Source organism: Pteropus vampyrus, unplaced genomic scaffold (assembly GCF_000151845.1).
Source record: "Pteropus vampyrus isolate Shadow unplaced genomic scaffold, Pvam_2.0 Scaffold2, whole genome shotgun sequence".
Taxonomy (NCBI): domain Eukaryota; kingdom Metazoa; phylum Chordata; class Mammalia; order Chiroptera; family Pteropodidae; genus Pteropus; species Pteropus vampyrus.
Genome location: NW_011888783.1, coordinates 27,808,994 through 27,833,326, shown reverse-complemented (window position 1 = coordinate 27,833,326; position 24,333 = coordinate 27,808,994). Strand labels below are relative to the sequence as shown.

General features: G+C 39.1%; 1 protein-coding gene across 4 annotated transcripts in view; it reads left to right on the top strand.

The window, feature by feature from the left end:
• The window catches only part of TANC1 (tetratricopeptide repeat, ankyrin repeat and coiled-coil containing 1), a 244,115-nt gene that overhangs the window by 58,355 nt on the left and 161,427 nt on the right, over positions 1 to 24,333 (top strand). For 3 of the 4 annotated variants that reach the window (XM_023530007.1, XM_023530003.1, XM_011358985.2), the window contains exon 2: positions 19,756 to 19,835. In XM_023530007.1, the coding sequence (XP_023385775.1) occupies positions 19,775 to 19,835 (61 nt within the window). In that variant the 5' untranslated portion in view covers positions 19,756 to 19,774. Of the gene's footprint in view, positions 1 to 1,952; positions 2,086 to 19,755; positions 19,836 to 24,333 lie in introns of those variants that run through there. The other variant, XM_023530011.1, reaches the window with a different exon arrangement.

Below are 24,333 nucleotides of genomic sequence, written 5' to 3'. Positions count from 1 at the left end.
TACAAACCTCCCTTTAGGTTGCCAGGAGACAAACAAGGGAACATTTACAGCCTGACTTTTCCGACTACTCTTCCTAGGTTGGCGTTTTAGGGTCACACCGCTTACAGCTGACTTAGGTTCTGTCTCCACCTGTTCTGCAGGCTGTCTTGTTAACTTATTCTGAGTTGTAGTGTTCCTTTCCTCTGAGTTTCAAGGATTTTCTAGTTGTGTGGCTTGGCTTCAGGAACTTCAGGAAAGTTGCTAAACTGCTCCTGTACTATAGTTTTCCTGTACTGTAGTCTTACATGTAAATTATGAAACAAAAATACCTACTCGAAAGGATTTAGTGAGGCTGGAGGCTCCTGATGGGTAAGATTTTTGTTTCATCTTTTACTTATGTAGTAGGACTCAAATATTCCTCTTTCCTGTAAGAAGAGACAATTGGCTGAGAAGTCTCTAGTCCCATCTTAAGTGAGCACAGCTTGAAGGATTGTTCCCGGTTATGCTCAGCTGCTCATAGTTGAGACAGTGGAGCAGAAATCCGCAGGAGGCCCTGGACAGAATGGTTGACTGGGGGCGCTGAAGCCTCTGCCCTGGATCCTTTCTCTGTGGGTGTTAGAAATGTTCCTCCATAGGAGATGGGGGTCAAGGTTAAAGCTGTTTTGAAACCTCCAAATTCTTGAACCACCCATGTGATGTGCCAGGCACACTCTGCCATCTGTCCAGTGTGGCTTGCTAGCAGGATTTCATATTCTGCACTCACCCCTCCCGCCGTGCCTTGCTAGTCTATGTAGAGCAGAGTAGCTACATTGCCCTCCCCCTAGAAAACACTTTGGGGGATTCTTCCAAAAGCAGAACTTCTTAACAGGAGCATAGCAGGGGGAGTACACATCAGAATCTGCCATGAAGCTTTAAAAATTAGGATACTGAGACTCACCCAGGTGTGCACACCTAGAATTTCAGGGATAGGGAGAGAGTTTTTGCAGTATGTGTTTGTTTCTCTTTAAAGCTCCTCAAAAGGTGATGGTGCATAAGTTCTTGAAAAATATTTGTATGTGGAGTAGACTTAAAAACAAAAAATTCTTTCTTAGACTGAGCAGATGTTTTGGGGGAATTATTTTTGAACTCTCCTAACTAGTTTAACCAGTTTATACTGCCAACCCAAATATTCCCTTGTTGTGCCATAATTTGCATCGTAGAACCATTTTACAACTCTAATTTAAAATTGCCTGCTACAACACTTTCTACGGTTGAAAGTAACAAGGAAGGAGGAAAATGACATTGAAGAACAGTTTACTAAATTTAACAAGAGCTTAGACTTATTTAGAAATCCAGGTGGGAATCTGTTTAAATGGAATTTTACCCAAGTATGCAGAGATTTGCATATTGAAACCAAAGCCTTTCTACCTGTGGTAATGTTACATTTCTCAAAGTAACATTGAAATAGCAATTTAAGTGTCTTGCCCTTAGAGATTTATTGGACAGGAGATTTATTGAGTAAGTTGTACATTTTTTTCCTTCTCCAGTTTTTGGGTGGAAGAGAATTAGCTAATTTTTCTCCTTCCCTGGGACCAACTTCAGGAGGTGGATAGGAACTTAATAGGAAAGATCATTTTAAACAGCTTTTGTGGTTTTAAACTCTTTTGCAAATTCCCTTTCTATGAAAGAAAACCTTGCAACCTGCTATTTGAGGTTTTAATAATTCGATGGGTTTAATGGAGAATGGGGAGTTTCTATTTTGAAATCATTTACTGTTTAGAAGGGACCTTACAGATGACCTATCATCTGGTTTCCATTGCTTTAATTTCACAGAAACAGCTCTTGTTAAGGTCACAGATGGGCTCTGATAGGACCCTTGACATTTCTGTGGCTCTTGATACTACTGACCACTCCTCATTTGCAACTTTCTCTGGGTGAGTTCCTTTGCACTATCCTTGACTGCTTTTCTTTCTCTTCCATTTCTTCCTAGGTTCTGCCGTGTCTGCCCTTAAGTGTTCTTGTTCCTTGGGCTTTCATCCTTGGTGGTTTTCTTTTAGTCTGCTCAGCCCGTTTAGGGGACCTCAGTACTTCCCATAACTTCAGCCACCACCCACATACTAATGGCCCGTAAGTCTCTGAGTTCACTCTCATCTCAAATAATCTTTTGGGCATTTCTACTTGGATGACTCATGTACTTTTATCTTGGGACATCCACACTGAACTCATTTACCTCTTAATTATTGCCTGCTTCCTGCCCCCATCCCCCTAGGTCTTCTCACTCCCATGCTCTGTCTGCTTTCCCACTTTGGTCATTAACACTGTTCAAGCCAGAAGTGTGATTCATCCTTCACCCTCCTTCAGTCAGCCCCATATTTTAACTGATGATTAAGTCCTGTCCTTTTGATATTTTAAGTAAAAAAGGAAAAGGCCATTCTGACATTTTTTTATTATAGACTTTAAAAGTTGTATTTGGTTGGACCTATATAAGCAGATATAATAATGTGAGACAATTATGACCATTTATGTAATCTTCATTTCATGCTAGGCATAGTCCTAGGTACTTGTCATGTGTTATTTCTAATTTTCACATCTATTCTATAGTGTATCATCTGTTTTAAATGAGAAATCTAAGGTTCCTAGAGATAAAGTTACAGGCCTAGAATCACAAGGCAATTAAAATACAGTGGAGTTAGGATTTGGGGATTTTAAACCTATGGGTTAGTCTGCCCAACTCCAGAGTCTTCGCCATCATGTCACTCTGTCTTGCTCTGTTTCCATAACGCCACAGCATTGTTTTAGACTTCTAGTGAGTAGGTTGACTTTGTTGAGGGCAGAAACTGGGTTTTATTCATATTTGTGTATCACGGTATATTATTTTCTTACACAGTAGCTGCTAAGGACAATACTCTTAATGGCAAAACCATGGTCCGTGTCTTTGGTGGCTTCGTCTGGGCTCAATCCCTGGTTCTTCTATTAGCTGAGCATTAGCTGGGTGGGGCTATGATTAGGACAGTGGAATCATGCTGCATATCTTCGTAGAGTTTTTTATGAGAATTAGATGGGATGGCATGAGGGGAAAGTGCTTTAAAATTCAAAGGCATTTGTAAGAAGTTCTTTGTAGTTGTGGAAGTCAGTAACAGTAATTGGCTGACTCGGATAAGCCTCTCTTTTTTGTTTATAAATGACTGTGAGAAAGTATAAACTCTTCTGGATGTTTGATCATGCTGATTGAATCATACCTATGCTGGCAGTTATAATAAAGGCAGAAAAGGCTCTTTCAAGACCTCGTTAATAAGGACAGTATATATAGATCTAGTTTTCTTTAGTTCTGAGCTTAACTATTTTAGAACTGATAAGGATATGATCTATAAAATGAGATGGTTCATATTTAGGTATAGGCTGGTGAATTAAAGCAGCGTTTACTGAAGTTTTCTTCATTCTGATCAATTGATGTTGGAAGGGTGGATTTGGACATGTTTTGCACGGTACCAAAAGGAACCCTAAATGGTGGCACAGATTATTCTGTATTTCATTTCCACATAGATCTTTTGCCCATCCTGAGAAGAAAATGCTGTTTTTCTTTCATAGTTTCCCTTTCCCATAATTTCGATAACAAAGTTTTTCTGAGGAGAGAGTCCCCTTTGATTATATGTGAAACTGATTTGTTATTGTGGAATTTAGAAATCATTTAACCTTTCTAAGTCTTGATTTTTTTTTTTTTTTTGGTACAGAATTGCCCTATAAATTTGGGGCTATGCTGTGTATTTTTGCAGGGTATTAACTGCAATGTGACAGAGATAATGTACCTGAATCATAGTAGGTCCTTGGTAAGTAGTAGCTTTTATTGTCCAAATTTAGTTAGAGAGTCCTAAATTTTCAGATTTAAAAAGGTTTAAGTTGGTCTATGAGGAAAAGATTCAGTAAGAATTCATGTAAATGAGATGGAAATGAAGGGAGGATTGTCTAAAGCAGTGGTTCTCCGGAGTGTGGACCCCGAGGAGCTGCATCTCAGCTGGGGCTTGTTAGAAACATAAAGGCTCAGCTTCATCCCATCCCTAAAAAGCAGAGACTCGGAGGATGGGGCTCAGCAGTCTGTCTTAACAAGCCCTACGGGTGATTCCGATGCACTTTAACTGGCCTAAAGTTAGAGAAATCAGGCTGCAGGCTTTTGGAGTAGTTGAGGGGGATAGTAAAGACCTCCCCAGAATGGTAGGAGGGAGTGGAGAGATGATGGAACTGGTGAGACTTAGAGTAATTTGATTGGCTCTTTATCAGACAGGGAGGCCATGAGGATTAGGGGCCTAGAGTCTGGCAGACTAAAAGGGCTTGTGCTTCTCAGTAGGAACCTGGAATGCAGGCTTTGGAGGTTGGGAGGAAGAGGAGAATGAATTTAGTTCTGGACATGTCGAGTTTGTGTTGCCAGGATTGATGTCAGCAAGTGTCTGTAGCGTAGGTAAAACTGGCGATTTGTGAGCCGCCCTCATGGAGGTGGCAGTTGAAAATGAGGTTTTCATATCATTTTTCCAAGGAAAATGGTGCAGAAAAAAGAACCCAGATTAACTGGTTTGGAATTGCACATTTGGGATTATGGCATCCAGTTTCTCTTTCAGTAAAATATGTATAAATGTTTAGGAATACATGGTGATACAGTTTTAAATAAAACCAAATTATCACAGTAATGTTGGAGTTTCGTCATAATGCTACCTTTAGGCCCCATGCTTGTGCAATAGAGGCTGAGCCTTGTACATCATTTAATCTTGGGAGCCAAGGTTTAGTGTGTTAGTCAGCATTCTAGTATGTCTTTCCTCCAAGAGAGGAAGTGGGGTGCAGTGGTCAGAGTAAAGGTATGACCAAGGACAGGCTGCTGAGTTTCTCTGTCTCATTTTCTTTATCTGTCTGCGAGGACAATTGGACAGTTACAGTTCTTCCTCCTGCTCGTCTGAGGTCTAAATAAGATAACTTCACAGTGAAAAACCTAACAGTGCTTGCCACAGGGTATTTCTGCTTCTGCTCTTATTTTCTTGGTGGTTTGTTGGACTTGTGGAGTAAAGGTCTATTCGTAACAGATTTACCGTATTCTTAAGAGGAGATAATTATCAGAAGTCAAAATATAACTGAGTTGGAGATGGATTTGCAATTTTGAACGAATTATCAGTACATTGAAATATGGGCTTTATTAAGTTTTTGAGAAGGCAGAAGCAAGTTAGCTTGAGATTTTTGACTACATAAAAACAAGAACCAGGTATTTAAAAAATTATTTTATATCCACCTTTGTTGCAGACTGCGTATTTTGCTGTACCAGAAAGATGTTTCACTGAGGCTATGAAAACTTAGTACATCTGTGCAACATCCTCGTTATGTCTAGAACAATTTTATATCCACTATCTCTGATTCAAAGTCATTCAAGAAACATGTGTTTCTGTTTTTCACTGGGTTTTAATTAGACTGTTTTTCTTTAAAAGGAAGCATTTGGATAACACACTTATATTTAGGAAATATGTGATAGTGCTGCACGTACATGTATAAGGAGCCTTCTCAGTTTGGAGACTGTAGCTTCTGAAACTCCCCCTACCCTCACTTGGAAGAAAAATGATGTGTGTGTGTGTGTGTGTGTGTGTGTGTGTGTGTGTGTGTGTGTGTGTGTTTTCTATGCCACTTCACAGTACAGATTTTGTTGCTTAGATCTGAGCTATGTTTCATACTGTCTCTATGTGTTAAGAGAAGTGGTGACAGAATCCATGATCAAAGGTTTCACTGCAGAGTTACTAAGGGCTTTAATTGAACATTTCACTGAGTTTTAGAGGAAAAAAAAAAATCTGATCTTACGTGGCATGTCACATAATTTCAAGTGTAAAGTTTCAACCTCATAGATTTGATTAAAGTTTTATGGGACTTCTAAAAATAACATTTGTTAACTCCATGTATAGGAATTAACTCTAATTCAAAATTTAGTCGAAGTGTTTTTTTTGCTGTTGGGTCAGGTTTGAATGCTTCCAGTTTAGTTCAGAGCTATCATCCCAGCTCTCCTAGAACTACACAAGGCTTGCATCTTTCTGGGAAGTTTAGCTGCTGCCACAGCTGAAACAGTGAGCCAGACTTAGGTAATTTTATTAGTCCAGAAAGTCTTATGCTCCTGCAGCTGTTGTTGTAAGTCCTAACCATGAAAACAAAAACCATCTCAGTTATCCAGGATCCATGAGAAACTGGCAATGGTCCAATGTAAGTCCATTTATTTTGGACTCTGGATTATATTTATCTTTATACGGGCGTCCCCTGATTTAGGGCATGTGACTGGGGAATGGCCTGACTGTATGAGGCAGTGGGGGTAGGAAAGGCCAAGCCTTGGGTACTATCCTCACTAGAAAGCCTGATCCAGTTAATTTGAAGACTGATTGCTGGATTTTAAATGCTTTGAAAAAGGATAAGGAGAGCACCCAAGAAAGCAACAAAACCAATGTAAAATACTCTTGTCTCAAATATTCATCCTCTTGTTTTTGTGTGTCTCACGGTAAATTTCTACAGGACTTTCTCCTTCAGGGCCAGGCTAGTTTTTGTGGGTTTGTAATTTGGTAGTGATGGACTTTTACAGACTCCCCTGAAAACTAATCGTGGGACTTGGCATTTGATTGCAAGGGAGTGGTGCAGATGTGGAATACCCATTCCTGCGAATGTTTGCCAATCAGTAAATTACTGTTTAATTTTCTGAATTTCAGTGGTTCCATGAGCTACTGTTTCTCAAGAAGGACCTGAGCTATTATTAGCAGAGCTCTTGGCAAGTCTAAGTAATTGTTCCATTGAGTCTGACTCTGATTCTCTGGGTCAGGGTCCCTCACCCTTGAGGTCATGGATGAACTTCAGGGTTTCTGTGAACTCAGACGGGTGGAAAAAAATTTACATATTTATTTTCACTAACCTCTAACCAAACCGGCCTTTCCTTCAGTCATGAAAGTGGGACACAAACCAGGTGCTATCAGTAGCACCTATGTCCTTGGCACGTAGAAATTACAGATTTTTGTATCTTGATGGTGGAGATAGTTTAAACTATCATTTATGCCCTTCACTGCTTAGAAAACTGTAATAGCTAATTAGACCTGCAGCTCTATCTTGTATTTTATGCATTAAGAAGCACACAATATAATCAGATCTGCTTTTTAAATATTTTGATCTCTGTTTCAATATAATTGATTTTCTTTGTAATCTCATTTTCAATGTCAAAATCTTTCAAAACACTGATTAGAGGGTTTAGATTGCTGAAGCAGTTCATAGTACTGAAAAGGTCGCCAACTCCCGCCTTCGACGGTACCCTTGCGCCTTTTCCCTCTTGCTTTGAGAGACTGGGTTTGCTAAGGTTAAAAAAAAAAAAAAAAAAAAAAAAAATTCTAACATATTTAGCTTTTGGTTCCTGGCCTGACTTGTCTGACTTTTATCATCTGGAGCTCTGGTATTCCCCATTATTGGAATTCATTAACAAAGCCATTGCCGTCTGACCTTTCTCACAGGCCCCTGTGACAGTCTTTTAAGATTGCTTACTGCAGCCAAATATGTATGGTCGGGAATGGTTTTCCTTACAAATTTCAGCTAAGAGCATAGTGCTACTTGTGTTATTATTTGCTTTAGCTATGGGAAGAGATGATAATGTGTGGCTTGTATGGATTTGATTTAGCTGTCCACTGCGGGCATACCCTAATTTTTTATACGACTTGATGTCCAAAGTTAAAATCTTATTATGTCTATCAGGCTGTGTAAAACTGCCCAGAGGAAGAAAGTTTGGGCATCAGGTCATTCCTTGCCACATCCCATCACCTTTGAACAAGCTTTTAGCCATTCATTTAGTGAGAAATAGGGTGGTTTTTTAGCTCTTCTTTCCCATAATTCTACTTTTGGGATAAGTATTAGGAATAGGGAAAGCATTGCCCGTGTGACACAGAGATCCCAAGTAATCTTACACATTGGCAGTATGGCCCAACTCCCAGTGTTCTCCCCCTGTGAGCTCATGAATTGAAGTGCTTGCTCATGCTAGCATGCATTTTGTTGCATGATGCCTCTGGGTCACGCACATGGACAACACTGTAGTTTGAAATAACTCCAATAAGTTGAGGGAGTAGATAGTAGTTGTCTCTCAATAGAGGTAAATTCTCTTTCTAAGGATGGTGTCATAGATGATTTTTTTCCCCCTACTTGGCAGTTTTGTCTGTGTATGACCATCTCACCAGGCCCCTGGCAGCTAGTCTCTCAATTTTATTCAAAAAAGAAGCATGGGATAGAGATTGCATGGGTCAGACTCTGGAGCCAGACTGCCTGGATTGGTACTCCAGCTCTGCTCCTATGTGCTGTGACCTTGGGCATGTGACTAGCCTCTCGGTGCATTTGTAGAATGGAAATATTTATAGTACCTACGGTAGAAGGTGGATATGAAGATTAAATGACTATATGGTAAGTGCTTAGAGCTGGGCCTGTAATATAGTTACTGGTAAATCAAGTGTTGTTGCTGCACATTAGAATCTGGGCGAGTTTTACAAAACCAAAAATAAAACTATATAGATATTGAGAACTCCCGTCCTACTGAAATTAGGGCCTGGGGAAGTGATAACCTTGTTCAGGGCATCATAGCAAGTCACTGACAGAAGTGGAGGAGAGGTTTTGATGTCTTATATTCTGAGACTTTAAGTGAAAGATGCATCTGTCAGCTGCATAAGCAAGAGATCTTTCTGTAATGAATAGCTGCCTTTCACCGGGCATCTTTGAAGTTGTCTGACCTTTTTCACTTTGAGGCCAGATGCAGTGCAATTTAAAAAATTTAATTTCTTTAGATTTATAATACTAGACTTCATTCAGCTAGCATTGATTGATTGAGTGCCTTTTAACACTTTTTGAAAAATGGACTTTCTGATATGTCTTCAAGGTCTCTTCTCTGTTCAGACTGAAGGCCTGTCACCCATAACGTAGACCCCTCCAAAGGGCTTTTTTTCCAACCGTAGTGATGCTTTGTCTGCTATTGTGAGTAGTTGTCTTATGCGGGGGCGGGGGGAGGGGTAGTTTCCTTCTTAAAATTATAGCACCTATAGGGGTAAAAGACCTAAAAATTTTTTAGTCGAGCAGAAAAAGGAGCAGTATTCCTATTAGAGGAGTCATGAAAGGCAAAATCACTTGCCCAAAGTCATTTTGTTTACATCATACCTCCTCCCTTTATTCAGGGAGTTCTAATTATTACACGTCAAGAAGGTGGTCAGTGTAAGTTGGAGGTCTTAGCTCTATTGTATCGTCCAAGTGGGAAACCTAACAGGAAGGAGAAGGGAAAAAATATAATCAGAGTGCAATTATTATGGAGCCGCCACCATAATGAGGTTTGGGAGTTGGGTCTCCTGTTGATGTAAACCTTAAAACTGGGGAGCATTCTGTGGCCCTGGTCACGTCCTCCACACAACTATGTGAGAGAGGATGGGACCACATTCAGAGACTGGTTCATCTTCAAAACCCAGATGGTTCTCTGTGAACTTTTGGCCTTACAGGCTCTGGGGCCTAGAGTTGGTGATGGATTTCTCCCAGCTCTCCTTGGCTGAGTTCATAACCACTACACTGTCACACCCATGCAAAAGCCACCTTGTCTTTGCAGCTTGTATTCTGTGCTGTCCTGGTCACCTCCCTCCGCCCCTGTCCCTCCGCCCCCTGGCAATTCCAGGTTCATTGAGGAGTTTAGAGGTGGCTGCTCAGTGCATGAGCTTTCAGCTCAGCCCTGGGTTCAAGTCCCAGCTCTACCTTTACTAATTGTATAACCTTAGGAAATTTGTTAACCTAAGTCTCTGCCTTCTTATCTATAAAAAGGAAACAGTAAACCATCTCAGATTTTTTTTTTTTGAAGATAAAATAAGATTATATATGTATGTTAAACTCTTCATCTTATCTGACATGATTGTAAACACTTAGTAAATACTAGTTATTAGAATAATGATTGATACTCCAAATCCTGCTTCCTGTAGTAGCATCCGAATGACTCTTCCCCAACCAAGAATCAGGTTCCTTGACCTCTTGCTTCCAATAACCCTCACTTGAGGACATTCTACTTTTCCAGATTATGCTTAGTCATTGTGTGGGTTTTATCATTGGTAGTATTCCATATTCAAAACTTTAAAGTTCATTTAAAAGGACCAGACTCATTTTCAACTTTTTCATTCATTTAGTCTGTTTGCTCTTTAATCTCTTTGAGATACCATTCCTGTTCTCTCTGGCCATCATACCTCTAAAGGCCTCACCCTTTTTTCTGTCTAGCCTTGATTCTTTGTGCTGTTCATCATGTAAAAGCCACAATTTTGAGCCTAAACTTGGAAATCAGTACATGATACCAGAAGAATTCTTAAATTACTAGTCCAAAGCCATTGTAGAAGAGAATTGCCATTGATTTATTCATTAACAAAGCCGTTGCCCATTGCCGTCTGACCTTTCTCACAGGCCCCTGTGACAGTCTTTTAAGATTGCTTACTGCAGCCAAATATGTATGGTCGGGAATGGTTTTCCTTACAAATTTCAGCTAAGAGCATAGTGCTACTTGTGTTATTATTTGCTTTAGCTATGGGAAGAGATGATAATGTGTGGCTTGTATGGATTTGATTTAGCTGTCCACTGCGGGCATACCCTAATTTTTTATACGACTTGATGTCCAAAGTTAAAATCTTATTATGTCTATCAGGCTGTGTAAAACTGCCCAGAGGAAGAAAGTTTGGGCATCAGGTCATTCCTTGCCACATCCCATCACCTTTGAACAAGCTTTTAGCCATTCATTTAGTGAGAAATGGGTGGTTTTTTAGCTCTTCTTTCCCATAATTCTACTTTTGGGATAAGTATTAGGAATAGGGAAAGCATTGCCCATGTGACACAGAGATCCCAAGTAATCTTACCCATTGGCAGTATGGCCCAACTCCCAGTGTTCTCCCCCTGTGAGCTCATGAATTGCAGTGCTTGCTCATGCTAGCATGCATTTTGTTGCATGATGCCTCTGGGTCACGCACATGGACCACACTGTAGTTTGAAATAACTCCAATAAGTTGAGGGAGTAGATAGTAGTTGTCTCTCAATAGAGGCAAATTCTCTTTCTAAGGATGGTGTCATAGATGATTTTTTTCCCCCTACTTGGCAGTTTTGTCTGTGTATGACCATCTCACCAGGCCCCTGGCAGCTAGTCTCTCAATTTTATTCAAAAAAGAAGCATGGGATAGAGATTGCATGGGTCAGACTCTGGAGCCAGACTGCCTGGATTGGTACTCCAGCTCTGCTCCTATGTGCTGTGACCTTGGGCATGTGACTAGCCTCTCGGTGCATTTGTAGAATGGAAATATTTATAGTACCTACGGTAGAAGGTGGATATGAAGATTAAATGACTATATGGTAAGTGCTTAGAGCTGGGCCTGTAATATAGTTACTGGTAAATCAAGTGTTGTTGCTGCACATTAGAATCTGGGCGAGTTTTACAAAACCAAAAATAAAACTATATAGATATTGAGAACTCCCGTCCTACTGAAATTAGGGCCCGGGGAAGTGATAACCTTGTTCAGGGCATCATAGCAAGTCACTGACAAGTGGAGGAGAGGTTTTGATGTCTTATATTCTGAGACTTTAAGTGAAAGATGCATCTGTCAGCTGCATAAGCAAGAGATCTTTCTGTAATGAATAGCTGCCTTTCACCGGGCATCTTTGAAGTTGTCTGACCTTTTTCACTTTGAGGCCAGATGCAGTGCAATTTAAAAAATTTAATTTCTTTAGATTTATAATACTAGACTTCATTCAGCTAGCATTGATTGATTGAGTGCCTTTTAACACTTTTTGAAAAATGGACTTTCTGATATGTCTTCAAGGTCTCTTCTCTGTTCAGACTGAAGGCCTGTCACCCATAACGTAGACCCCTCCAAAGGGCTTTTTTTCCAACCGTAGTGATGCTTTGTCTGCTATTGTGAGTAGTTGTCTTATGCGGGGGCGGGGGGAGGGGTAGTTTCCTTCTTAAAATTATAGCACCTATAGGGGTAAAAGACCTAAAAATTTTTTAGTCGAGCAGAAAAAGGAGCAGTATTCCTATTAGAGGAGTCATGAAAGGCAAAATCACTTGCCCAAAGTCATTTTGTTTACATCATACCTCCTCCCTTTATTCAGGGAGTTCTAATTATTACACGTCAAGAAGGTGGTCAGTGTAAGTTGGAGGTCTTAGCTCTATTGTATCGTCCAAGTGGGAAACCTAACAGGAAGGAGAAGGGAAAAAATATAATCAGAGTGCAATTATTATGGAGCCGCCACCATAATGAGGTTTGGGAGTTGGGTCTCCTGTTGATGTAAACCTTAAAACTGGGGAGCATTCTGTGGCCCTGGTCACGTCCTCCACACAACTATGTGAGAGAGGATGGGACCACATTCAGAGACTGGTTCATCTTCAAAACCCAGATGGTTCTCTGTGAACTTTTGGCCTTACAGGCTCTGGGGCCTAGAGTTGGTGATGGATTTCTCCCAGCTCTCCTTGGCTGAGTTCATAACCACTACACTGTCACACCCATGCAAAAGCCACCTTGTCTTTGCAGCTTGTATTCTGTGCTGTCCTGGTCACCTCCCTCCGCCCCTGTCCCTCCGCCCCCTGGCAATTCCAGGTTCATTGAGGAGTTTAGAGGTGGCTGCTCAGTGCATGAGCTTTCAGCTCAGCCCTGGGTTCAAGTCCCAGCTCTACCTTTACTAATTGTATAACCTTAGGAAATTTGTTAACCTAAGTCTCTGCCTTCTTACCTATAAAAAGGAAACAGTAAACCATCTCAGATTTTTTTTTTTTGAAGATAAAATAAGATTATATATGTATGTTAAACTCTTCATCTTATCTGACATGATTGTAAACACTTAGTAAATACTAGTTATTAGAATAATGATTGATATTCCAAATCCTGCTTCCTGTAGTAGCATCCGAATGACTCTTCCCCAACCAAGAATCAGGTTCCTTGACCTCTTGCTTCCAATAACCCTCACTTGAGGACATTCTACTTTTCCAGATTATGCTTAGTCATTGTGTGGGTTTTATCATTGGTAGTATTCCATATTCAAAACTTTAAAGTTCATTTAAAAGGACCAGACTCATTTTCAACTTTTTCATTCATTTAGTCTGACTGTTTGCTCTTTAATCTCTTTGAGATACCATTCCTGTTCTCTCTGGCCATCATACCTCTAAAGGCCTCACCCTTTTTTCTGTCTAGCCTTGATTCTCTGTGCTGTTCATCATGTAAAAGCCACAATTTTGAGCCTAAACTTGGAAATCAGTACATGATACCAGAAGAATTCTTAAATTACTAGTCCAAAGCCATTGTAGAAGAGAATTGCCATTGATTTTGATTTCCCTTCCGTAACAACCCTGCTACTCATTCATTTAAAGAGATTTCTTTAATGTTTGTTGTACTTTATAAGGTACATTGCTAGATGTTTTGGGGATTTGTAGAGTTTAACATTTTTCACTGTAATTTTGATTGGTAACCATATATCAGTACAAAGTGGGATGTGGAGTTAAATTTTGATTACCATTGGTTGGGGAGGCTTTATGGAGAGGGTTGTGTTAAAATTTGGACTTACAAATCGCTTCACAATATACAAAAAATGGCTCTTGTAGCCAGAAGGAAGTAGCTTCTTTGTATTTTCCTCCAAAAGTGGAATGTCCTTTTAGCCAAGTAGTTATCAAAATGAAAACTTCTCTAAACAAACTTGGGTATAGTTATTTTCTAGCAACTTGAAATATCAGCTTCGTGAGAGTCAGATTTTTTAAAAGACACTTTACCTGAAACAATTTGTAAATCTTAGTACAGAATATTTTAAAAATACATTGCAGTGGTTTTAATCTAACAGGAAATTTCCATCTAATTTTGTACATCAGAACTTAAACATTTGAATTCAGACTTCATGCCCAGATGCTATTAAATTCGCATTACTCGTGACTAAATTTACTATGCTTTTAATAACTCAAATCTGAAGTCTTTTTGCCTTAGACAAATCTAACTGTAAAGAACAGTGGACTTAGAAGTACAATTTGTAGATGTGTTTGAGTAAAGAAGACCAAAGGGTTGGGCCTATGTGTCTTAGGGCAGGGGTCCCTAACCACCCCCCTCCCCCAGACTGGTACCTGTCTGTGGCCTGTTAGAAACCAGGCTGAACAGCAGGAGGTGAGTGGCTGGTGAGTGAAACTTCATCTGTATTTGCAGGTGCTCCCCAGCGCTAGCATCACCACCTCAGCTCCTCATAGGAGCAGTGGTTCCTGGTGCTAAAAAGGTTGGGGACTGCTGTCTTAAGGAATAAATTATAGGCTAATGATGCCATATTTCCCAGCTATGCAAGTTAAGGAAAACCAAAGGCCGAGTCTTTTCTTATTATTGCTTTCTGGTTGCTTGATCAGTAGTTCACTCTCCTCTCCCCCAGCTTTTCTGAACAAAGCATCTAAATCCCAGAAAAGTTTAGTGACTGGTTCCAAGTCATAATGTTAGGACCAGGGCTATAAAACAAGGTCTCTTGATTCCTAGGCTTTTCTACTACAGAAAAAAAAAAAAAAAGAATGTGAGAGTGCCCTCCTGGAATTTCAAGTATTCATCAAAGGTTGGTTTTCCCCATCCTCACGGGATCTTTAAAAGAATGTTGAGCTATAGCTCTTGCTTTCGGGAAGCTTCTATAATACAGTTTCCCGTGAATTTCTAGCCAACAGCCTTGCCTCCTCTCCAGACCTCTTTGTTTCCTTACGAGATTTCTGTTCAGCTTTGTTTTCTCTTATTTGCTCTATTCTTTATTATTTATCTTGTAGACTGCTTCAAAACCCCCACTGCCATCACACATTTCCTTTCTTTAGATAAACACTAAAAGTTGCTAATGCAAAGAAAAGTTTAAATGTAGTCCTACAGAAGACAAGGCAATTATTTAGATGTATTCTACCTTACAAGGTTGAGAAAAAATTTTTGAGCCCCTAAAATTGAGGATGTTTTCGGTGTCTCTCAAAAAATATATATTTCATAAAAATGACGTCCACCACAGTTTCCAGTGTTTTCACTTCTCAATATTGCTACTCTGTTTATATTTATTTTGAGAAAAGAGGCCTCTTCAGAAACAGTTTTGCTTTGAGGTCTCATGGATAGTTTGATGGGAGAAGTTCCGTCAAACGAAGTGTGTACAAGTGTGTACAAAGCATGTGTTTGGTTTATTAGGATAACTGGATAATAAGATTTTCATTAAGACGTTAAAGTTAATTCAGGTGTGGACATGAAGGGATATTATGAAATGAAGCATTTTCCTCTGGTAGTTAGTTCATTGCCTGATGTCACATGGTTTTAACTGAGTTTTCTTGCATTCCTTGCGAATAAGTACAGGAATGTTCTTTGTAACTTATAAACTGCTATAAATGTTGGTTAATTGCTTGATTTGGAGGAAATCTCTCATCTGTGTTCACTGCAGCCTAGTTAAGTCTATTATCAAATATTGAGAGCAGAGTAGGCACAAAGCTTGTATTCTAGCTTCTATTTTTAGCTCATAAAGAATAAACATGGTCCCGGCCCTCAGCTCACAGATTTGACTTAAAATTGTAAAAACAGGTAGTATGGTTATTCCAGTAGAGGAAAATTTTCATGCTATTATCATTCTGTGATTTCAGACAAAGTGGTCATGGTTGCAATACTGCCATTGTGATTGCCAGCTGAAATAGATTTTATCTTGTTTTGAAATCATCTGTTTTATCTAGGGCAATTTTTGTTATATTTCATATACCATTGTAATCACTCCATAGACTTCTAACACATGACGTGGGGACATTGTGCCTATCCCCAAAGACTTTATGTATTAAAGGAAAAATCCAAGAAGTGAAAGTAATCTTTATAGTTGATTTAACTTCTGGGGGGTTAGAAGGAAGACTCAATGACGTTTAGGTAACTTAGATGTTGAATGATAGTAGAACAATAAGGAAATGTAGATGACTTAAAATCATTGTTGTTAAAAGGGTAATGTCACATACTCATATTTTATTTTCTTTTAAATGAGCATTATAAGAAATTTCTCCCATTTGTTCATTTCAGGTTTTGTAACTAGACGGCTGGTCTGTCTTCTTTTCTTTAAAAGTATATAATTTAAAGAAATGACAGCCGAATACTTTTAAGTATTCAAATCCATCTACTTATACTGCTTGCTGTTGTAAAGGCTTAGGTTTTATGGGGCAGAAATAGAGGTATTTTATTTTTTGTTATATTTCATATACCATTGTAATCACTCCATAGACTTCTAACACATGACGTGGGGACATTGTGCCTATCCCCAAAGACTTTATGTATTAAAGGAAAAATCCAAGAAGTGAAAGTAATCTTTATAGTTGATTTAACTTCTGAGGGGTTAGAAGGAAGTATTTTAGTTATACCTATACATTTTGGTCTATAATATATTTAAAGTGAAAAAGGACAATATTATGTTTTACCCTATAATGCTTGTCTATAAGTACTTCCTTACCACATGTATGGTAGCAAGTTGATAGCTTCTGGCAATTCTTTTTCGGTGTGTTGGGCTTGTCATTTAAACAGTTGGGTCTGAATTATTGTTTCTGGAAGGCTGGTTTGCATCATTTCTGTTTGGCTCACTTCTGTGGCAGGAGAGTATTTACCCTTTTCAGGGGAAAAATGACAGTAGTTGGAGTTGCTGTGGGAAGGGATGTGTGCGTGATGGTGCAGAAGGTGTCATTCAGACAGAGCCTGCTGGCTGCCCTCACAAGACTGCTTCTTGGTGGCATTTTTTACATTCAAGAATTTACCACTATCTTCCTTTTGGTACTAAAATTGGGCTCAAACTTGCTATTCTCTATCTTTTAAATGGGTGGTACTTGGCCAAGGGACTCCCTTTATCAAAGCTCACGAGAGCTTTTATTTAAAGCCAGAACATCCGTTTATGTATTCCCAGAATCATATCTGTCAACAAGCCAGACAGTTGCATTGGGTTGACTAGCACACACTCTCCCCACTGTTGTTAGGCAAAGGAAGGAGACAAATTATAGGGTGCTTCTCAGTGGGAACAGAATCAGAACAAGGGAAAGTAGTTCTCTGATGCCAATTATATACATATAGCACTGGGCTCCAAAAGCCTGATGGGTCTATTTCCAGAACTGGATGTGGTATGTGTGTTTATAAGTACATAGATACTGTCAGGAGTGCGTTATAATTCTTTTTGCACTATACTGTCAATGTTGGTCCCTCGTTAATATTTAATAATATAGTCACCCTTTCTGACAACCCCACCTTCCTTCAGATGGGCATAGTCTTGAGGACCATTGATGAAAATCAAGTTCCAGTTATATCTTTTGGGTCATGGAAAATTGAGACTCCTGGTGACTTTGCATATCTCCAGTCTGATCAGAATTTAACTCACTGGGAGCGTTCTTATTTTTCTCCCTTGTGTGTGTGTATGGGAGAAAGGGAGGAAAGGAAGGAAGGATGGAAGGGAGGGGCGGGAGGAAGAGGGAGGAAGAAGGAGATTCCTTACTTTTGCACCCAGGTATAATCAGTTTTCCAGGACACAGTTTGAATAGCTTTATAGACTATAAATTTAAGCTCTTTCCTTTGACTCACTATTTATAGAGGAAAGCAGGAACTGAAAAAATTACAGCAGATATCTGATAGCCTCTTTCACTTTTCTTGAGACCACTGATGTGGAAGATGTGATTATCCTGAAAACAGCTGAGCTCCTCCGAATAGGCATCCGAGTTGCCTGGGATGAGATGCCCAAGTTAGTGACTCCTTAGTCCTTGCCCTGTGGGACGGATATTTCAAGTGGCACAGTAGATGGACTGTGGATTGTGCTGACTAGGGCGATTAATCAGGATTCATCTGAAGAGTTCAAAAGGGACTGTGGATGTGCTCTGTTGGCATGGCTCCATTAATATTTTTTTTATTTTTAAAGTGTGTAGTCTTTGCTAAATGAAAGTAGAGCGATTATTTGGAGAATAAAGAAAATGTGCTTACTAAGCATTTATTTATTTATTTATTTATTCATTCATTCATTCATTCATTTTGCCTACCATTCTTTACGCCACGACATTTTGCATTTTTTCTTTAAGCATGACCGTCAGGAGAAATTTGTGTTTCCACAGTTCCCTTATGGAAGCTCATTGTGGCCCGCTTCCAGATTCAGGGTTTGCCCTGTAGGTGAAACCTAAGTCTTTTCACCAGGGTTCATTCAAGTAGCGTTTGTAAAAAGCGTCAGGCTCTAAAGCCATGCCCCTTTTGTGTGTAAAGACTTGTTGGTAAGATAATTTAACCCTCATAAACATCACTAGAGCTTTCTCTAAATTCTGCTTAAGATGCTATCCTCCTGGTATTTCTCAGGTTTGTTTGTTGAATTGTTTTTTTTTTGATGGCTGTTGCCGGAAGCTTTCATTGCTCTGAGAAGAGGGAGGGGCCAGGAAGGAGGAGGGCCCTTTCTGGGAGTCTGCAGATTTGGATTTTGGCCCTGCTTTAATTAGCTGCATGACCCCTGGGCAAGTCAGCCTCCCAGGATCTCTGTTTCTTCATCAAGAAAACAAAGAGCTTGGAAAAATAAATACGGGCCCGGACCCAATGATAAGAAAGGTTACCCTGTGTGCTTACATTGTGAGATTCTGAATGGCAGCTTGTTGGGAATCTTGTTGCCTCTCAGTTGCCCCCACAAAACCTGTGCTTCACTTTGGGCTTGAGAAGTTGGTGGGGTGTTGGAGGGAGGCCATTTTCGGCATTGGGGAAAACTAGGCAGGTTTGGGAGCCCTGCCCTATGTAGGAGTTTCTTCCTCCCTTCCCCTCTCTCCTCTCTCTTCCTTCGTTCTTTATTTCAGAAGCAACCTGCTTGCTTTCTGCCTTCCCCTCCTTAGTGCATTAGGGACATTGTGATGGGTAACACAACTCACTCAGATTTTTTACTGCTTGGAGTTGTCCAGCCATCTCATCTCAGTTAGTGGAGGGAAACGAGAGCTAAAGAAGACTGCTAGGATGATGAAATAATGGTCCTTTTGTCTGTCACTTGCTGTGGGGATGGTTTCATGTTTCATCTTAGGCCTGGGCCATTGTGTTGTTTTTACATGCTCAGTACAACCCCACTTAAAAATACAGCTCGTTTATTGCAAGGATTCAGCTGTGATGCCGCAGGCCTGTTCTACTTTCCTCCCCACCCCTCAAGAGTCATAACTAAACGTAAAAACCCATTGTAGTTTGTGCTGTTTGAGCATATCCCTTGACATCAGGGCTAAAATGTGTTCCCACTATATTTATTTTGCAAATGCTTGTGTTATGTTTTATTGTGATAACCTTCCAAAATGTTTTCCTTGTGGTTATATAATCAGTAGCACCTGTAAAACAAGTCTTTAAAACTATGTAGGTTCTTTCTTAACCATTATCTTTTTGATTGTTTTAATGTTGTCTTTTGACGAACTGGGCTGGGAGGACCCACATTCCTATGCCAGACACCTTACAATAATGTGCCCAGATTTACCCTCCTAACCTTAATTAGATGTGGAATGCTGAGAATTCACTGTTGTGGTGTTGTGGGTTTTTTTTTTTTTTTTTTTTAAATTATAGCAAGACAATGCAGTTCTGATCACTTCATTAAAAGTTACGGAACATTCCTTGTGTCTTTAGCATTTGGTTTCCCATCTTTATTCATAAAAAATTAATGTAAAACTGAAGGCATCTTTACATTATCCTCAGCGATCTATTTGTTTAAACGTAAGTTACCTCTTTTGTCAATAAGCAGGTTATAGTCTAACTTGCAACCATTAATTCCTCTTCCCTCCCTTCCTTTTCTCTTTAGAAGCAAAGGAACGTTGAAAATGTTAAAGGCCGTGCTGAAGAAGAGCCGGGAGGGAGGAAAGGGAAGCAAGAAGGAAACAGGTATGTGCACGATAACAAGTTGGGCGGATGGAGCACGGAGTGGGGTGGTAGGGGGAGAGGGTGGGGGCGGGGGGCATTGAGACCCCATTTGGGTTCTCGGGAGCCAGTCAGAGAAGTGATGTGGGTTAGAACGAACAGCATATACTGGAACTAAACATATTTCTGAACTTCCTTTTGAAAAGTGACTTTGCAAGTTGAGTGTGGGCTCTGAACTGAATCCTTCCCTAGATGACGTGTAAGGTTCGTAATTTTAACAGGGCATTCGAATTGAGAGTTCGAGTTAGAGACTTTGAGGGATAGCAGGTGTGTCCAGGAATTTGGTTTCTAGGAAGCCCTTTCCCTTTTCCCACATGCAGTTACGTTTTATATGTTTGACCAACAGCTGGCTGACTGGTCCTCATCTTCTGAGTATCAGATTTTCCCCCGAGCAGATATAGCCCCACTCAGTGCCAGACTGCTTAGTTTTCTTTATCATGAGAACTGCTTAGGCTTGGATTTCATTTCTGTTTGTAGAGTTTGGTACATATGTGGTCATTGTGACATCCATTCCATGTGATGAATTCCTCTAAGCTTATTTTGGTGACCGCTCAGTGTTACACCTTTTTTCTCTTGCTAGAAAAACTACATATTGTCTACCTGGATTGCACAGTAAAATTTTGTTAGCATGGATTAATTTCTCTGAAATGTGCCATTTTACTTTGTAAACTCATGTTAATCCAGGGTTGGAGAATGGCTGGTTTTCTGAGTTATCGTATACTGAATAACATTTCAGTTTCAATTTCTATTAAAATATAAGTATGCTTATTTTATTACCAATACATCACTGAATTATAGTTAACTCTTTAATTCAAAAGCTCTTATAATACTCTGTGACGATATCGTCAACATCTGTAATTTCTGTGCTTAAATATAAAGTAGACTTAAAAACTTTTATATGTAACCTAAACATATTTTCTCTTTAAACCAAGTCTGCAAAAAGTAGAGTCTTTGTTTTAAACTTGCTCTTAAGATTCCTTAGAAGCTTCTCATTAATGCCTGAGAAAATGGATAGAAAGAAAAGAAGAAACTAGTTTTTAATGATAGAAACCGGAGACCATAGTTAGCTCTTAACCTTAGAAAATCAACTCCTAGCTTTGAATATTTAATTAGAATTGTTACTATGGAGAATTTTCAGTTCACATAATTCTATCCAGGAGGACATTCACCTTCTGTTGGGTCATGGCCAAAATATCCGTCTCCTTATTTCTCTGAAAGCAGTTAATTTTTTTTTTTTTTCTTTGCAGTTTTGGCTCATCTAATACTCATCCCAGGAACTTTGCTTCTTTAGAGGCCTTTGTAATTTACAGCATAGTGTTAGATCCTAAAGCATCTGGCGAAGCTACCAGCCAGTGGGCAGCATCTCCAAGCCAAAACTCCCCACTTTGAGATGAGTCTTTCACAACAGACCTGCCATCTTTTTTGACCAGTACAGACTCATGTGAAATAACAGTATATGGAAGATTTTCGGTGTCCTGCCTCTCAGATGGGCCAGACCGTGAACATAGCTTGCATTTGAAACTTTCTCAGTTATAGAGCATGTGATTTTGGGTTTAATCTCCCTTTTGGTTTTTAAGAGCAACTATTGTATTTTCTGAATCATTTCTTCATAATAATTCTCATTCTATGGCTTTTCACTAATGCAAAGCAACTTGAAAAAGCAGTGGGAACATTTCTCATAAAACATCTGTGTGGTATGTGCCTTTTTCCTCTTAACTAGAACCTGGTTGTATTAGTTGGGGAACAAAGCAGATGGAATTTTAAATCTTGAAGTTATGTCACAAGATGATTGGGAAAAATACTTGGAATTTGACCATTCATATGCCGAGCTCTGTGCCAACTCTCATTATATAAGTAAATCATAGCTAAGTTTCTCTGTAAATTGAAGCTGGCTAATCTACTGAGACTGCTCTGAAACTTGGGTAATAATATCTCCTGCAATATGGAAAAACTTTGCCCTACTGTTTCCAATTAAAACCAACCTTTGTTGCAAACACAAAGGAAAATTCATTTTTATGTACTTGAACTCACAATCATAGAAATTTAGGAAATATGTATGTCTAAAATACTAAATTCAGCTTTTCCTATCCTTTGTAAATTGTTTTTATAGACAATCTTGAACTACATTTTTATGTTGAACCTATTTGAGAATTTGGATAATATAATCACTGAGTTAAATTTAGTATTCTTCAAATGAAAACTATTTTTCAGAAGTATTGAAAAGTTATTTTCTCAGCTCCTGTCCCTAAAAGATAGTACATGTATCTACTTTAAACTACAGGTAAACTTTTAACAGGTATTGAAATTCAAATTATATGTAAGGATATAATTTAAAATGTTATGTATAGTGAGATGTTAAACTCTTGAAAGCCATTGAATGTCCTCTAAAATAGCAAAACTCTTATGATTATATATATATTTTTTTACCTAGGAAGTGCTTATAGCTGAGCAAAAAAATGTTTTCTAGCAGATTTAGAATCATATTGGCAAATATAATATTAAAAATTTTAAGATGTGTTTTGAAAAAGTAAATTTACTTTGTCCCCACCATTCCATCAGTACTAATGAGCACTGTCTTTCTCTTGACCTTGAGTTAGGCCTAAGGGAGCAAAAATCAATATTAAACCATAATGTGGGGAGTGCCAGATGAGGGCATCTATTTTTTCTCTCCCTGTTCTTATGTTAGGACCTTCATCTAAAACAAGCAGATGAGGTGTTATCTTTATTTTGAAGCTCTCCAGAAAGGTCTCCAACCTTCTATCATGCGTCTCTTTATTTTAAGTGACCTTTATTATCAGAAAACTTTGTTATTATTATTAAACTTAATTTGAAAATAAAGCAGTTATTACACTCTAAGATTGAGAGTATTCTGATATCAAATCTGGACCTAATAAGAATTTAAAGGGAATATAAGAGCAACATAGGAAATTAATCTGTTATATACATTCAGCACTGTTTAGAAAATGAATAGGGAACAAATATCCCATTTTATAATAAATGCTTTATTTTCTTAGAGCAGTTGTGGGCTCACAGCAAAATTGAAAGGAAGGTAGAGATTTTTTTGTATGCTCCCTGCCTCCACACGTGCATAGCCTCCCCCATTTCCACCATCCCCAACCAAAGGGTATGTTTGTTACAACTGATGAACCTGTACTGACACATCATAATCAACCAAAGTCCATAGTTTACAATTAGGCTCACTCTTGGTGGTGTGCAATCTGTGATTTTGGACAAATGTATAACATGTAACATTATTATAGTGTCATACAGGGCATTTTCGCTGCCCAAAGAATCCTGTCTTTTTTCTTAACACAATGGAACCAGTTAATTTAAAAATTCATCTGGAAGGGAAAGGCTTAAGAATAGCCAAGGAAAAATTGAACGTGTGGGTCAAGTGCATTGAAAATTGCTGACGCCTGGGTTCTAACTGCAAGAGAGTTAGACAAGTGTGTATTTGTCCTTCTTAGCTTCTGTAGGGCAAAGTAGACTTGACCTTTTACCAAGAAACACATTGCAGGGGATTTCCTTCAGTAATAGATATAGAGCATGTCTTCTCTACTTCAAAACTGAACCAAGCACAGAGATCTAGTACAGCTCATCATAATAGCTACTGCTTCCATTTAGCGAGTAAATGGCTTGGCTAGCGTTTTGTACTTTTTTCTCCTATTGATCTCCAAGAAATGAAACAATGTTATCTGACATCTATGATATAGTTTAAGCTGACAGCTGATAGTGTTTTTTTCTTTTAACCCTGGAGATAGTGGAGTCGTTCTGGAAGCATTGGACAGGCAAGGTCTCGTGCCCTCCTAAGAGAGGGTTGCGACACTTCTACTGCCAACTGCCAGGCTTGAATCCATAGTCCTTTTCCCTACCCAACTCTCCTGGTTACTCTGTATTGGTGTGGTAGCAGCTTCAAGTTGAGGCAGAAGAGCAAACTTCAGTGAACTTTTAATTATGGTACTGCTTCAATTAAAATATAGACTGATTAAGGAAAAGTTGCTTAATATGCCAAAATAATTGTTTATTAGTCTTTTCCTTTCAAATTAATTACCTGTGTTCTTTTTTCAGTAGGAGGGCTTAATTTGAAACAATTTATTTTTAAAAAATTTGACCTTCACCTTTCATCGTTAAAACCCAGCTGGTTGGCTACATACTCTTGTAATGGTGTTAATTAAGGTATCGGATAGTCTCTAAGCTTGAGTGTGTACTGAATTAATCTGTTAGCTTTGCATCTAATCCTTCACTTTGAATTTTGTAGTAGAAGGAAGCTGTTTGCCTCTAAAGTTTAAAAGCCATTGATGTGATTGTTAAATGTGGTATTTTAAGTCGTTCCAGTCTGCAATCTGGTTTTCAGTGGTACCTCCTAAAAATGCCACAATACAAATGATGCTTTGTTTTATCTGGAAAATGTGAAGCTGCTTTTGATTATTCGGTGCTGCGTTGCCCACTTTCTATGGTTGTG